The sequence below is a fragment of the Mytilus californianus genome, unplaced genomic scaffold (genome assembly GCF_021869535.1).
Source record: "Mytilus californianus isolate M0D057914Y unplaced genomic scaffold, xbMytCali1.0.p SCAF_2, whole genome shotgun sequence".
Taxonomy (NCBI): domain Eukaryota; kingdom Metazoa; phylum Mollusca; class Bivalvia; order Mytilida; family Mytilidae; genus Mytilus; species Mytilus californianus.
In genome coordinates, this window is record NW_026262668.1 from 130,476,887 (window position 1) to 130,494,709 (window position 17,823).

General features: G+C 36.4%; 1 protein-coding gene across 1 annotated transcript in view; it reads left to right on the forward strand.

The window, feature by feature from the left end:
• The window catches only part of LOC127727811 (uncharacterized), a gene marked incomplete at its 5' end in the record, with an annotated part of 56,413 nt that overhangs the window by 17,002 nt on the left and 21,588 nt on the right, over positions 1–17,823 (forward strand). The window contains 3 exons of the mRNA XM_052234928.1: positions 5,966–6,834; positions 11,727–11,841; positions 12,429–12,623. Of these exons, the coding sequence (XP_052090888.1) occupies positions 5,966–6,834; positions 11,727–11,841; positions 12,429–12,623 (1,179 nt within the window). The remainder of the gene's footprint in view (positions 1–5,965; positions 6,835–11,726; positions 11,842–12,428; positions 12,624–17,823) is intronic.

Genomic DNA, 17,823 nt, shown 5'->3' on the forward strand with positions numbered 1-17,823 from the left:
ATTTTTATAAGGCTATAAAGTTCTACTTAAACTGGAACAGGATATAACAAAGGTATGTTAACAGTGTCTGTAAAGTTCCACTTCAGTTGGAACAGGATATAACTAAGGTTTGTTAACAGTGTCTTGAAAGTTCCACCTCAACTGGAAAAGGATATAACTAGGGTATGTTAACAGTGACTTTAAAGTTCTACTTAACCTGGAAGAGGATATAAGTTAGGTATGTTAACAGTGTCTATAAAGTTCAACTTCAGCTGGCAGATGATATAACAAAGGTATGTTAACAGTGTCTATAAAGTTCCACTTCAGCTGGAAGAGGATATAACTAAGGTATGTTAACAATGTTTATAAAGTTCCACTTCAGCTAGTAGAGGATATAACTAAGATATGTTAACGGTGTCTTGAAAGTTCCACTTCAGCTGGAAAAGGATATAACTAAGGTATTTTAACAATGTTTATAAAGTTCCACGTCAGCTAGGAGAGGATATAACTAAGGTATGTTAACAGTGTCTATAAAGCTCCACTTCAACTGGGAGAGGATATAACTAAGGTATGTTAACAGTGTCTTTAAAGTTCCACTTCAGCTGAAAGAGGATATAACTAAGGTATGTTAACAGTGTCTATAAACTCCACTACAGCTGGAAGAGGATATAACAAAAGTATGCTAACAGTGTCTATAAAGTTCAACTTCAGCTTGAAGAGGATAAAACAAAGGTGTGTTTACAGCGGTTATAAAGTTCAGCTACAACTTGAAAAAAGATTTTCACTTGTCATGGGAGAGGATATAACTTCTATAAAGTTTAGTTTAAGCAATATTTTTTTTTCATATAAATTGAATTGTAATAGGCAACAGGTCAACAGGTGCAAGCCCTCTCCACACAATAAGCTACAATATATTCCATTCAAACAAAACAACACATACACAATCATAATGATATCATAAATACACATCTGCAAATAATCTAAACTATGATTAACCATATTTTCCACAACTTCATTATATAAGTTAAAAAAATAATGGGACCCAGTACTGAGCCTTGGAGTACCTCGGCACTGATACCTTTTTAAGATGAATAAAATCCACTTCACCTGGGAGAATATATAACTATGGTATGTTAACATTATCAATAAAGGTCAACTATACATGAGAGAGGACAGTGGCGGATGGGGGTGTTCCGGGAAGTAGAAACCCTACACTTTTGTTTGACAACTTATGCTTTTGTATGGGGACATACGGTTGGAACCCCCTTATTAATATGACGTGCATGTGTTAACCCCCTCCCCCCCTTTAAAATTGGCTGGATCCTCGGGAACTAATGTATGTTAACAACTGCCCCCAAGGGTGACTAGGGCATATAAATACAGGTCTTTTCCCGACTGGCAGTAAAACCCTTGCCAAGCGGGGCGTCCGTTTTGCTGTGCAGGATGTGCAAGAACGCAGCCACGTCCCGTCCGAATGGGGACGTTAAATCAGATGTATCATTTAGAGAGAGTGCCACGCTCTGTGCACGATAAGAACCCTTGGAACAACTTTTTGAGTGGTCCGTAGGTGGCCTGTTGCATAGCAAACTTTCTGTCCCAATCCAATGTACCCTCATTTTCCAGTGGCAGTTCAAATATCCCCGAGCGTCATCCCGGACGGCCTCTATCTATTGTATTTATTGTTAATTTGTTCTCGTCCTGAACATGCATAAAATATTTGACACAATATTTGGACGTCAAGCAACCAACAACCAATCAATCAACTACAACTTGGAGAGGATATAACTAGGATTGTAAGCAATAAATAAAGTTCCGATTTAGCTATGAAAGGATATAATTGAGGTATGGTAACAGTGTTACAAAACTATAAAATCAGCTACAACTAGCAGTGGATATATCTATAGAGTACTGTGTCTATAACATTCTACTACATCAGGTTCAACGTCAAGTTTTCCTAAACTGACGTCTTTCGTTAATTCCATCGGACATTAACTGTCTGATTTTTGGCTTTAAACTAGCTTTCAGTAACTGCGATTACACTCAGATCGGTACTTTTGTGTGTGAGTGTTTTTGTTAGTTGCTTTTGTGTTTTGTATCGATCTGATGAGTCAAGCCCTATTCAATCCATATTTATAGTTTGTTCTTATGTTGTTCTGTTATACCATTGTCACATGTTAGGGGAAGGGTTGTGCTCAATTACACATGTTAATCCTGCCACATTCTGTATTTACCTGTCCGTAATGTAATTCTGTCGTTTTTGATGTTGCTATATATCATATTTGTCTTCATTTGTTGTTTTCTACATAAATCATGGTGTTAGTTTTCTCGTTGTATAGACTTACCTTTTAATTTGTCATGTCGAGGCTTTTTATGTGCGGATTTGCCAATTGTTGAAAGTCGTATTGTGACCTATAGTTGCTCACATCTACGTCGTTTTGGTCCCTGGTTGTGTCATTGATAATAATACCACATTTCCGTATGTTATATTTGTTGATATTAACACTAAAAGTTTATATTGGACTATCAAATACGATCACCTTCTTTCCAAACTGTCAATAATTGCTCCTAAAAATCATGTTATATAATAATTATCAAATGTTTATTACTAGTTAATTCGTTGTATGAGTATCACAGTTCAAGCATACATGTTTTAAGTTGGAGAAAGTATGGATATATCTAATTCGGTTTTCGTATACCAACTGGTTTCTAATATGAGGGTCTGGATGGGGTTTACAGAATAGAGAATAATGGCCAAGCAGATTAAAGAAAAGAGAAAAATGGGCAAAAAACAATAAAGAATAAAGAATAATTGAGTGCTAAAATTAATAAATAATTCTGTAAAAATAAAGAATAAGGTAAAAAAATACTGATTACAAAAATACATGATTAACAGAATAACGAAAATGTGTGTTTCTGCACATCAAATGTATTATTGATCATTAATAATTGACTACTATATCATTTGGTATAAAATGTCGAAAGTATCGAAATCGGAATTGTTTCATTGACCTTAGCCATGTCAATTCTGTACATTTGTAAGCATCGGTATTTTAATCAGAAAACACGATCTTACACAAACTCCGAAACAGTGGCAACGTCGCAACCGCTGCTTGGGAGTTAAAATCTGACAGTTAATAAAATCTCGAATAATCATGTCTTCCGCTAGTGCCATTGCATCCTTTCTCTTGTATTCTGTCGACAATGATTACACATTAATATACAGATAAAACAGTTTGTGACAGAGTTCGGACCAGGATAACCATTGACAACAAAAAGCAGTGTAATATAAGAGAAATGCAGAGAAAATGTGGCTCTTTCGCCGGTGAAAGCTGGCAATGCGTACTATATATATATAGCCACTCCCCCCAAAAGCCCGCATTTACCCCACAATACATAATCATTAAAATTGCACATATATTGCATATATTCCAGTATTTCTTGTAGAAATGATTGGTCTCTGGAATGCTAAAATAATTTGGTTTTTTTTGGCTTGAATTGCATAGAAGAAATGTTTGGAACAAATTGTGTTCGTTTTGTCGACAATCGTTTATAGCTAGCTATAAAACCAGGTTTAATCCACCATTTTCTACATAAGAAAATGCCTGTACCAAGTCAGGAATATGACAGTTGTTATCTATTCGTTTGATGTGTTTGAGCTTTTGAATTTGCCATTTGCTTAGGGACTTTCCGTTTAGAATTTTCCTCGGAGTTCTGTATTTTTGTTATTTTACTTTTCACTGAAAAGGTCTAGGGTTAGGATGTGGATGTTGAGCACCTACAAAATGTATATTTTGTTGCAGGAGTGCGTCATTCAGTCATGTTACGCTGATTTGCAATCACTTTCTCTTGCGGCCGTGGTACGAAGACATCACAAAATTACAAATGCAACACGCAAACAAGACATCAATTGATTCTATGTCATCCAAAGCGATCATGGAACCCCTCATATAATGAGCAATCATTTCCGGGCGGTCTCGAAATTACGGGCACATCATATGTTTCAAACAACAACTATTACCACTCGACAAAATTCCTTAATTCTTCACGTGGGCTTCAACTAGAACATGGGTTAACCACTAGGCCTACAATAGAAAGTCCCGTAACACATACCAAGGGTTCACGGAGGAGAAAGGATGTCATCACCACGTCAGACTGTGCTTTATATATACATGTACATATATCAATAAATCATCTGATATTGAATGTGTAATGATAATATGATGCTATGGTAACGCCAAAATAATTGATCCATTGTTTCTTCCTAGAAAGATTGGCACGGTGAAAAAAATGGCTTTAGGACACCGGCATGATTCCTTCGTCTGAGCTGCAATAGACTAAAATCGCAAAGTCCTTACTTACTGTGAGGGGCGATAGTCGGGGTGTCTCTTCGAATTCCCGAAAATTTAAAGCAATCTTTCCTGGAACACGAAAAATTAATACTTAATTCCCAAGTCCCGATAAGTGCTAATCCAGAATTCCCGCGAAAAAAAAAGCTCAATCCCGAATTCCGCAAAAAAAAAGCCATATCCCGACGTCCCGATAAAGGTCATTCAGCCCCTCCACTGTGGCATTAAAAGACCGATTAACATGACCATTTGCAATATTTTTGGGTCATATTTGTTGGAGATGAAATTACAATGTAATTTATTGGAAATGGCTTTAAATATTGGGAAAGGATATTCTGAAATCGAATTGTGGAAATCCTGAAATCTTTCAGGATACCTGAAGTCGAATCAAGGAGGTACTGAGATATTTCAGGATATACTGAAATCGAATTAAGGTGGTCTTGAAATATTTCAGGAGGTTCTCATTTATTTATGGATATTCTGAATTTGACTCATGGAGGTCCCTACATATTTCAGAATCTCCTTAAATATTATAATTTTGACCAAATCCGTGCCTCGAGAGCCCATATTGCCCATAACATTTTTTTCACTTCCGATAAATGTTGAATAAATTCTAACCTTTTCCCAAATAATTGGTTGATAGGCAATGTTTGGATTTTGGATTTTTGAACAATTGGGCTATCAAGGACACAATTTAGTTCAGGTGATCGATTTTTTATTTTCAGCACAAATATACAAATTGCCACAGGTACTTGTCTGTGCAGTTTTCTTTATTCAGTGATGTGAATCGATAAAATGTTTTTTTTTATTTTGTGATCTCTAAAAGAGAGGAGAAAAATACCAGAGGGACATTCAAACTCATAAGTCGAAAATAACCTAACAACGCCATGGCTAAATAGGAAAAAGACAAACAGACAAACAATTGTATACAAAACAAAATATAGAAAAACTAAAGACTGAGCAACACGAACCCCAAAACTGGGGGTGATTCCAGTTGCTCCGGAAGGGCATCCGTCGTGTTGCTATCAGATTCCAGATTTCTCTAATGACGATTAACTACTATACTGTCTCTGTTATAAAACTGACCTAGGTATGATGTTTAACTTCTCACTACATGTACCTTATATCACAAACCAAATATGATGAAATACAGCTAATTGTATCTACTGCTTAATATTCTAGATATCAAAATGATTAAAAAGAAATTAAAATTAACTTTAATTTTTTCCATAATTGGTTTTTAATCAAATAACAATCCAAATGAATCAATGGTGTCCTTTGTGTAGTGCACTGCCCTTTATCACGAGGGGCTGTAGGCGGGGGGGGGGGGGGGTGCATTGGGGATTGGATCGCCATACCCAAACTTCGAAATCATTAGCGTATTCTTTTCAATTCCCCTTTGATTGGAAAATATTGGAAAATATATCAATTGTTAGCATGAATTGTCCAAATAAATGTTCGCTTTGATCTGCTCGACAGTATTCATACTGTTTTGGGGGGGAATTACGTCCCCACTTTATAATTTAAAGTATAAATTGCAGATATTACAAAAACGACTGATGGCAGAACCCCTTAATGTGGTGCTATATTTCCACAAGATCAACTCTTTTTGAATATTTTACTCCATTTTTTTTTGGTAGGGATCAATTAGGCCGAAATGGTCTGGATGGTCCGATAGAGATTTGTCTGGAGTGAAACAGTACGCATTTGAAGTATGGAAGATGGAATATAGTTTTGATTATTCAGTTTTAAGAGAACCAGATATTCTGCCAAATTATAATCCAGTACCAGAGTTTATAACCGAGGTACTAGCAAGCAACAATACATTCCCAGAATATGAACCCAAGGGACCAGGGGTCTATTCAACAATACTTGAAGTTGCTGACAGAGCAAATAATTCTAGATATGTCCGAAGAATAGCAATATTCGACAAAACATCAGAAATATCCACCAAATCAAATCATCGGTTGTTCGTTTCATCGGCGTCAAATCAGTCTAACTACAGCTGGCAGACGACCCCGAACAATCTTCAGACGACAACTTTGATTGTACAATGGGAAAACCATTTTATCAATGAAGTACATGAAAATGGTCATTTCTTAGCAAGAGTCCAAGACTATACTCCAAGACTTAGTGATAACGTCAAAAGAGTTAACTATAAAGAAATAGAATCTCAATTTGATGACAATGAAGGTAGTAGAACTAAAGACGAAATACCAAATATCAATTCTATTGTTCAATTTGAAATAAGTCACGGTACACCCAGTACGGTTGCACCAATAAATGGTTGGGAAGACATCGTTCCACTGAAAGAAAACCAAAGTATTGTTCTGAGTGGCGTGAATATTCGAGATGGGGATTCCCACCAAGTTTGGATTCGTGCATATGATGTAATGGGGAATGAAAAGGTCGATTCAACAGTTGTACATTTTGATCACAGTCAACCTATTTTGTACGACCCTATGATTAAAAAAAATGTCGACGATGAACAATTTCCATTTTCAAGCAGGTACTTTTTTATATATAAAAGCACGTTATTACTAACGCTATGCTTCTTATGCATTTAAATATTCATGCCTTTTGAATATACTTTAAGGGCAAAACATGCTTTTTCAGTAATGCTGATTTTTTTATAAAGTTCATTCACATTGTATGCATGTTTATTGTTATGTTATTGGTCTTTAACAAATGCGATATTGTGATCAAACATCTAAAAAAAATATAATATTTTCCCTACATGTAGAACTGATGTGAACATTAAGAATTTCAAATATGAATTAATGAAGTGTTAAGTATGTGCATCTAGTGATAGTACATGGTCAATGTATGTCATCTCCTACTTTTGAGTTTGAAAATGTTGCTCTTTTTTATCGAGGCTTTTGATCTACGATGCCAAAATAGAAAGTCGGTCAGAATTGAAAACATTTATTTGCTGTAACTCATTTAAAGCCATTTGCTGTAACGAAAAAGAAAAGTCTGCTAGATACACTTACTGGAAATGTGAAGATATGATTGAAGCTTTAAATTTTCTCCTAGACAACATATACGTACGTTTCGGCGATAAAGTGTATCGACAGGTAGTAGGTATTTCTATGGGCACTGATTGCGCCCCTTTAATAGCAGATTTATTCCTGTATTACTATGAATCGCAGTTTATGGGCAAACTCAGTAAAGACACATCATTGTTACAGTAGGTTGACACATTCAACAATACCTACTGTTATCTTGATGATATGTTTTCGTTAAATAATCTAGAATTCTCTAAATATACTACCAAAATGTACCCAAAAGAACTTATTTTAAATAAATGTAACATAAATGGCAGTAGTTGTCCTTTTATAGATTTAGACATTTCAATTTCTAAAGGGAAACTCCATACTAAAATTTACGACAAAAGAGACAATTTTTCATTCCCTATTGTTAATTTTCCTTTTTTAGACGGCGATGTTCCTTTGCCTCCATCATACGGTGTTTATATATCCAAACTCGTTCGTTATGTCCGTGTGTGTAGTGATGTCATGGATTTTAACGAACGTAATCAATGCATCACTGGTAAATTAATAAGTCGGGGATTTCGTTACCATAAATTACTTAAAATATTTACTAAATTCTTTCATAGATACAAAGATTTGATTAGTAAATTCGGCTGTACCTGTAAAAAACGTATTCCTATGTGATCCGTGTCAACTCATCGAACCTTAAAATAAACTTATTAGTAAAGGTTTTCTCTTGAATATTGTTTACATTGGTACTAAGATCGATTTTGTCATCAACAAATTAAAAACTATATTTGTATTCTTTTCGAATGGTTTTTGGGATGCATAAATACACATCCACGTTTGTTTTCAATTTATAGATTGCTTTATCTATATATAACATGATATATATTGTATTAACTCCTATTAAATCCTAACTACCCTACTGCCTGTCGATACTTTTATTTTTGCATTGTACAAGTCATTTCGTCGTTGACTGTCCATGGCGCTAAAACACTAAATCCCTGGGATGTGTTTTAAATGATTTTAGTCTCTGATGCATTATTTTTTGTATTATTAATTGTTTTTGGCTTTTAACTAGCTTTCAGTAACTGCGAGTACTCTCAAATTTACTTTCGTGTTAATTTGACCTGTTGACACAATTTGTAATGCATTTTTGTTATTCAATATTTACTTATTTGGTGTTATATCTCGTCTCACTATTTTAGATATGTACCACCTTTGATAAGTATTTAGTATGACGAGAAACAACAAAATTATTATTCTAAATTTACCTGTGTACGTTATTTTATTTAACGCCATTTTGTCCCAGGTTAGAGTTATCTTTTTGTCATTGTTCTATAACTTTTTTTTTATAAATATTGTATTTATATTGTGTCATAGATCAAACTTATTCGAATTCGTTTAGTGTATATTTACCTGTTTTTGTTCATATGTCTTTTTGATTGAGTTAAGCCGTTTCAATTGATATTTTATAGTGTATCTTTTGTTGTTGTTATGTTACACTACTGTGTCAGGTTAGGCGGAAGGTTGGCGCCTGTTAAAACTTTTAAACCCACTTTATTTGTACGCACCTGTCCTATGTCAGGAGCCTGTTGTTCAGTGGTTGTCGTTTGTTGATGTGGTTCATAAGTGTTTCTCGTTTCTCGTTTTTTATATAGATTTGACTGTTAGTTTTCCTGTTTGAATTGTTTTACACTAGTCATTTTGGGGCCCTTTATAGCTTGTTGTCCGGTGTGAGCCAAGGCTCCGTGTTGAAGGCCGTACTAAGACCTATAATTGTTTACTTTTTACACATTGTGACTTGGATGGAGAGTTGTTTCATTGCACAACTCATACCAAATCTTCCTATCTATATGAATGTCTGTCTTGAGAATACGAAATAAGAAAAAAAGAGAAACAAAGCAATGAAGAGGATTTCACCAGCTAAACCATACCAATTTTGCAACAACAACAGCAAGCATCACCAGAAACACCACGGTGACTTCTCTTTTTATTACTAACGCTTCCCTTCTGACCTAGAAATGTAAAGCTTTGAATGCCTCGGAGTAAAGGATCATAACATATCATTGTCAAATTATGACAGGTAGCAATTATTATACAATAGACACATACAAAGACAAGGAATAAAGCCCACAAATTGTTTTTAATACCATGACTTGTAACAAAGACGATCCATTTTTTTTACAATTTTGTCATATTTCCAATGAGACAGATTGACTGAGTGTGAAAAATACATAGCAGGAAACGCTGTGTCTCTTTTTTATTTTTTGGAGTTCATGCGATTCTCTCAGTTTTCGTTTTTTACCTTGATTCGTATCTTCTTAATTGATCATGTGATTGAACATTTGTTTTGCAACATTGCATCGAAAAGTTCGTGGGGAAAACAAATGGTTGAGAACATTAAAATAACTATCGGACGTATATCCGGTCTCGAGTTGAAAATACAGACTGTTTAACAATCAAAATAGCCCATAAAACATACATAAAACTATCTTAATGTTCATATGAACTATTTGGAATGCTGAATTATTCTTTGGCTAAAAGAAATTTATTACACAATTATAATTACAGATTTCCAATTTCAATAAAATTTCAATGTTATCCTTGCTTTTACGATTAATCTGGTTTCATATTTTGAAAATTTATCCATTTATAAACGAAAGGAGAAAGATATCAAAAGGTTTATTCAAACTAATAAGTCGAAGAAAAAGTGGCAAAGCCATGGCAGGAAAACAAGAAAGAAAAATGACATGACAAGAAAAAAAAAACCTCTACAAAACACAACATAGAAAACTATAGATTAAGCAACACGAACCACGCCTAAAACCGGGGTGATCCCAGGAAGGATAAGCAGATCCTGCTCCATACGTGGCATCTGTCGAGTAGCTCAGGTAAGTTTACATTCGGTGTTAAGTAAAAAATATTGGTAATACCCCCAGTTTTTGGTGGGGTTCGTGTTGCTTAGTCTTTAGTTTCCTATGTTGTGTCATCTGTACTATTATTTGTTGTTTGTCTTTTTATTTTTGGCCATGGCGTTGTCAGTTTGTTTTCGATCTCTCAGTTTGACTGTCCCTCTGGTATCTTTCGTCCCTCTTTATGAAGGTTAGCAGTTGACATTGAAATGCTACAAAAAGTGATCGAGCATTCCAAGTCGAAGTGGTAAAAAGGTTACATCTGCAGTTGGAAAATTGTACAATATAAAGCTATTTTTAGCACCAAAATGTCAATTTTATGTGTGAAGCATACCAAAGTATTGGTTAAGAATTTGTTAAATAGGGAGTCAATTTCTAACAGTGGTGACTATTTTAGATTTATTTTATACCAAATTGTAACTTTATGCCCTACTTAAATTATTATTTTGATTTATTTGCACTAAAAAATACAAAGCATTGCATATACTGAGGCTTTCCAATTAACCGCAATCCTTCGGTAACAAGTGTTAGCCAATAGAGTATAAATTTAAGATCGAACCGAGTCTTTTTGTCTTAATGTGTACACATGGTAATAAGGACAATTAATAAACAATAAAATTAATTTTGGTATTACCATCATAAAGGATTTTGCCCCTCAGAAATTGATTGAGAATCTTAAAATTGAAAGAATTGTGGCATGATTTGTCTTGATTTAGGTAAAATGTGCTTTCTCAAATGCCATAAGGTAGCAATATACGGCTATTGGAAACCAAATAAAATTGACACTCTTTCTCTTTCATTCTAGCATAAACATAATGTTCGTGTCCCATACATCCGAATACACGTAAGCAGCTACTAAAAAATACTTTTTTCTGAAACAATTGACATTTATCTTTAAAGCAATTAACTAAAAATCAGGTGTTTTTCTTCTCATTGTTTAGTAAAATTGCGTAAGCAGTAATGCACAGATGAATTTTAAATTCTGGACCCATTGAATATTATATAGCGAATAAATACAGATTGTTGCCATGGATACATAAAACATTAAATTTTATTCTACGACTTTCGAAATCAATTTAAAGGGAGAAAATGATGACATACATATGCTCGTATGTGACTGTGAGTCCAATTTGTCAGAAAGCACAGAAAAGTTGATGCTTAGAAATTATAAGGGCCAATTTTATTGTTTTCCCTTTACTGTATGAATCTACCTTAAAAAAAAAATAAGCATTGTATCCCGGAATTTGAACTTTCCATTAAATAATCTCTCCCTTAACCGATCAAACAAAACATAGACTACATAAATGAATTAGATTAATAAACGCCTCGTCATTTTAAAGACATTTATTGATTTAAAACAAATACAGTTCAAACTCAATGATCTGATTGCACCAATCACTGAATAGAATCACAATTTACATAAGGCTTAATAAGATATCACCAAGCTGAGCAAATAAATGAATTACTAAATATTTTATTTTGCACACAAGAGTAACTGTCGCTACCAAAGATGAACACAGTGGAATCAGTAAAGTGTCCATCAAGTTTGTGGTTAATAGAACAGGGGAGGTAAAGAACCAAAAAGACTTCCAGATCGTGTCACAGGTGAATTTAACATAAGTAGCATTTGTTTTATTTGAGTGAATACTATTGTTATGATATAACAAATAAACAACCTTAAAAAATTAAGGTATTTTTGAAGAAAAAGGAAATACCTTTAGTTAAATCAGTAACATGTTTCTAAATATTAATGCAAACACTAAAGCATTCTCTCAAATTAAATTTACATTGCTAACGATTTGTAGTCAACTTACATTTAAAACTAGGACATGTAGAATACCATATATAAATAAGGATATTGCCAATGAGACAACTATCCACCGAAGTTCAAATGAAGCGGATATAAGCAATTATAGGCAACCGCACGTCCTTCAACAATGAGAAAAACCCATACCGACTAGTCGGCTATACAATGCCGAAATATGAAATAATTTAATCGAGAAAAATAACGGCCTAATTTATATCAAAACAATTTGAAGTTTACCTGTCTGAGTTCACTCTCAAATTCATTTTAAATACGTGTTTTAAAAATATTCATAATAAACTCGCAAATTCCTTTTAAATATTTGTTTTAAATAAATTGGAAACGAAATTGTGTTAAATTTTCGAAACATATTTCCTATACGTTTTAGCCACAGCAGCTCTGTGATCAACTCCTTAAAGAATGTTACTGTATTCCAACGGGTGAATGTTTTTTGATTGATATAGTCCAGGATATTAATAACTGTTGGCTTAGATTTCCAATTGATGAAATTGAAGATGAAGTTTATACACTTCAGATTGCTGTGTACAACCTAGCTATGTTATCTAGTATGACTACATACAATGTAAGTTTAACCTCTTGTGATAAAAAGTTATGAACATGACAATTTTTAATCATTGATCAAAATATAATATTGTCTACACGGAAGATGTGTATGTATACCGTTCATTACCTTGCAAAGAAAACGAAAAACTACATTCTCAGCAGCCAGTATTTATCAATTATGGACTTTTGACGAGGTCGATACGTTACATATGAACTTGTTCAGATTATATTGACCGAGGACGAAGTCCGAGTGTCAATATAATCTTAACAGGTCCATATATAACGTACTGACTGAGTGAAAGTCCTTAATTTATATATTACATATGTAAATAATGTATTAGAATATTGGAATTTAATCAGTGTTATTCTGGGTATTTTTTAAATTTAACATACTATTGAAAATATTAATAAATAAGATTAACCTTTTTAATTGTAAACAAAAACACAACATTTTGTTTCTATTTAGAACAAATAAGAATTCAAATGGAACTCATTTCAGTCTACTTGCAAATTTTCTTTTCGTACTCTGCGGCGCCTCTGCCATGATTGTTTTGTGTGACGTCACAGATTTTTAATATTGACCGTCAATATACGTATAATTAGAAACATAGCGTCAATATACTTAAAAATAGAAACAAGGCTTCAGATATATGAAATATTATTTGAAACACGATATCGTAATATCCAATGAAAACCGGAGAATGCTACACTATATGTAATATATATATATATATATATATATATATATATATATATATATATATATTAATAGTTAAGATCTATTTTGTTACATCTGGTGATCCGTTTATTTGGCAATCGCAAATCGAAGTCATCAGGGTTTAAGAACATCCGTTGTTCGACCTGCTAGTCAAATGCGGTTTGTTAAAATATACTTTTTCACTTTTTGGTCTTTTGGAAAATGTTGTTTGTGCTGTATTTAGACCCCTCTACCAAGAAATTAGTTTTGCATGCACACGTATAAAAATTGTGGTTTTTATCCAACGCAATCATAGGTTTGGACGTTGTTTTCAATTTAGACTTGTTTATATTTTTTCGTTTGGGCTTGACTTATATTTGCCGTCGGGGTAATAGAATCCGTTCATTCTATTACGACTCTTCAAAATTTAAGAGTCTATCCTAAATTGAGGAAAATTATATGGCCTTCCAAATACCGTTTCGAATCCTAACATCTCTGAAGAGACATTAATTGTCGAAATCCGGATATGGTGTACTAATTTTTGCACCTTTTGTTTGCGGTATACCATCTTTTTCGCAAGTTTATTGTTTTCCGTTTGGTATTAAATTAATAGTTAATATCTATTTTGTTACATTTGGTGATCCGTTTATTTGGCAATCGCCAATGGCAGTCAGCAGGGTTTAAGAACATTCGTTGTTCAACCTGCTAGTCAAATGCGGTTTGTTAAAATATACTTTTTCACTTTTTTTGTCTTTTGGAAAATGTTGTTTGTGCTGTGTTTAGACCCCTCTACCAAGAAATTTGTTTTGCATGCACACGTATAAAAATTGCGGTTTTTATCCAACGCAATCATAGGTTTGGACGTTGTTTTCAATTTAGACTTGTATATATATATATAAACATACGTCTAAATATGTGACAACTTTACGATAAATGTTCACCATCAGATAACCTGTGGTTAATCAGGGCTAACACCATATTTTTATGGAACGCCACAGCTGTCTTATGTTGAACTCTGATATTACGTTATGTTGTTCTGTTATTACTTGATGATAGTTTGTCTTTACATAATATGATTTTGACATTACGTAATGATGTTTTGATATAACTCAATATGGAAAAGTCATTACTTAATAATATTCCGATATTACATGATATGGTTTCGTATTGACTTGATATAATTTTGTCATTACTTAATATGGTTTTGTCATTACTCTATGTGGTTTCACTATTATTTAATGTGGTTGTGTCATTAGGCAATGTGGTTTTAACATTATTTGATGTGTATGTGACTTGACGTAATGTAGTTGTTTCATTACATGATGTGGTTTTGTTATTTCGTAATGATGATTTGCCAATTCTTTATAAGGCTTTAACATTACGTAATGATGTTTCAAAATTTGACGATTTTACATTAAATGATGTGTTTGTTTCAGTATTTGATGTGGTCATGTCATTCTTTGATGTGGTTATCCCATTACTACTACGAGGTAAAACAACGTGACCATTTTGGAAAAAATATATTCTATTTTTAGACCGAAGTAGTATGAAAAGGCCGATTCTGCCGCAATCGCATTTTCAAGGGGAAATCCTGCATAGGACCCCCAGCCCCGACGGCCAAATGCAAACGGACGGCATCCCTATTGAGCATAGGGTAAATACAAGAATATGACTTTCGTACACAATGGATTCGTCGACATTCCCAAAGATGGAGATGACGACTTCATCGGCGAAGATGCCTTCCAGGAAAAGGTGCAGGACCAGAATCAGGAAGCCATCAAATGGAAGGATTTACCTATTGGGATGATCTATAAGATCTTGGAGGCGATTGAAGTGGAAGGTAAGTATGGCAAAAGCAGGATTCTCACTCTGAAAGACAGACAAGGAGAAACCGCCAGAGTATGGGCTTGCCCCACGCTTAACAAAGAGAAGGGTCCTTTGCAAGGAGCTTTCGTTCGGAGCACCGGATTCAAGCTGAGCAAGAAATCTAATCAGCAGTACCTCTCATACGATCTGGTGAGGAAGTGAAAAAAAAAAAAAAAAAAAAATCTTGGGGACGTAAAATTTCTCAATCCAAAGAGGATTGGGAAATTTTTTTTTTGGTCACTTAGCACTTTGATCTGGAGGGTTCGGGAATGAGCGGGGAGCGAGGCGTAGCCGAGCGATGCGCGATTGGAAGAATCCTCCCTACGGCGCATGCGCATTCAGTTCTTCACTAAATGGGGTAGAAGTCTGACGTAGATGATCCTTCTCGTCGTAGTAGTTCTTCAGGCAGATCGCAGGAGCACCGTCTTCACCCGCCAGCAGGGATTTGTAGGTTTTGGCTAATCGCACAGTATCTCGATGCTTCTTTTTCTTTTTGACGACTCGGCGCGAGATCAAGGACAGGACCAAGGTACCTGTGGTACAGAGGCAGGCTAGGGATCCGATGGAGATGGATGCCACAGCACCCACACCAGTCAGGGCAGACCCTATGGTATCACTAGTCAGCAGGAGACTGCCGACGGAGCACCCACTCAGGGCAATGGAGATGACCTTATCAACACGGTTGTAGATCTTCAAGGTATGCTCATATTTCAGGATTTCTGCTGTGAGCTCTTCTTCCAAGGATTCCACACAACTAGCATCCACTTGATCGGTCATTTATTTATAGGAACATACCTAGGAGAGGGATATTCTTGAATGGACTGTTGGCTCCCAAGATCAGACCGGATCAATCGTAAAATTTCTGACCGCTCTTCAAGTAGAGCCCATCGCCCTGGACAATGTGGGCGGTGGAAGGTTTGAGGGAGAGACTGCTTCCGCTAGGTTTCACGGAGCAGACGCACCCACCACGCTTCAAGTATAACCCAGAGCCGATGGCTTTGGAAATGGCAGTGCTACCCAGACCACTCAAAGCACCCACTCCCAGGGCCGGCAGAACGGTCTTTGCCAACATGGGAAGAGCTCTCATAGCCAGCCCGGCCAGCATGGGTAGGAAGCCCCCTACCTTCTGCATATTCTCCTTCAATTGGGTGGCGCTCATCTCCAGATTCATACCACCGGTGCCTTGCTGCAGGAGCTTGGTGATCTTTTGCACCTGCCGGGCAGTGAGCAACATCTTATGATCACCCCTCAAATTCGCGTGGGACAAGCGAATGGTGACTGGACAGCTTTTCTTTGCCGCCCGTTGGAGCTTATCTGCTTGATTTTTCGTCAAGCTCAAACCGTACTCGTGATACATTCTTTATTTATACTTCGCGAAGATGAAAGCGGATGGTGAGATGCTCGCCTCTGAGATCGATGGGGGTACCGTGCTGATCGGTCAGATAAGTCTCCATACGATTGATGGTTCGCAGGGTCACGGGCAAATATACTAGATTTCTGGGGGTCTGAAGGATCTTCATGCCTGGGTCCACGGCGGGGAAGAAGCTATAGATGGTGGACTGCTGGGTTCCATCCACTTAGCTTCCACTGATGATATCACTATTCACCAAGATGCTATTGATGCTGATGATATTGACGATATTCTCCCCTTCTGAGTAGCCGTTCGTGGTCTGGTCGAAAGTATAGATCTGACGCTCGAAGCCCAGCACGCTACTGATGCTATTTGGGACGTTGAAATCCACCTGATAGTGCGTGGCGAGGGTAAGCGTCGCTCTCAGGGTCGCACGATTGGCATCGAGGATGATCTTGGGCTTATGATTATTGAGTCGCAGCTGCTGATGGATCTCATCATTAATATTTTCGATGCCGTAGGAGCCAGTGCTTAGTGTGACGGGAAACCAGTTGGCGCCATCGTCTGGGGAGTAGCGGAAGGAATTATTTCCGGCATTTATATTGGGGATGGAGTAGTACGTCTCCAGATTCACGAGGGCCATCTCGTAAGATTTCTCCTCACGCAGTTGAAGGGGTGGGTTGAAGCGGGTCAAAATCTGGCTATCATCCCCAGAGGCGATGAAGGAGAACCCCTGCTTGGGTTCGGTATTGGTGGCGATTTTCCGCAAAAGTGAAGCGTCCATTTATTTAATCCTCCTCAGAAGACGACGTTCATCTTCTGGCCATCAGATTCGAACTGGAGGATTCGATCGGAGATGACTAGGGCGAAGGCTTGGGTATTGGCAGGGACGTTGCGCTTGAAGTCGGCTCGGATCTGGATATCCACGGTCGACTCTTTCAGACGCTCGGACTGATGACTCACGTCGATGACGAATAGGGGGTAGAGATCGATGAAGTCGGAGGGGTTGACGCCGCCATTGCTCAGCAGACTTTCCATGCGGTAGAATTTCTTGCGGAATTCAGCAACCTCCTTATAGACCCTAGCAACCTTGCATTGGAGGAAGTCGGCATTGAAGTCCACGGCGGGGTAGCGATCAGCATTGAGGGTCACGTGGATATTTTGCAATCGGCAGTGGTCGAAGACGGCGGCATTATGCGTCTGATCATTACTCCTATCCGTCTGGAAGGCGACGATGATCCATCGAGGTTTCTCACGCCCGCTTTTAGCGGATAGACGCCAGTGAAATTGTGAGGTCTGGGGCAC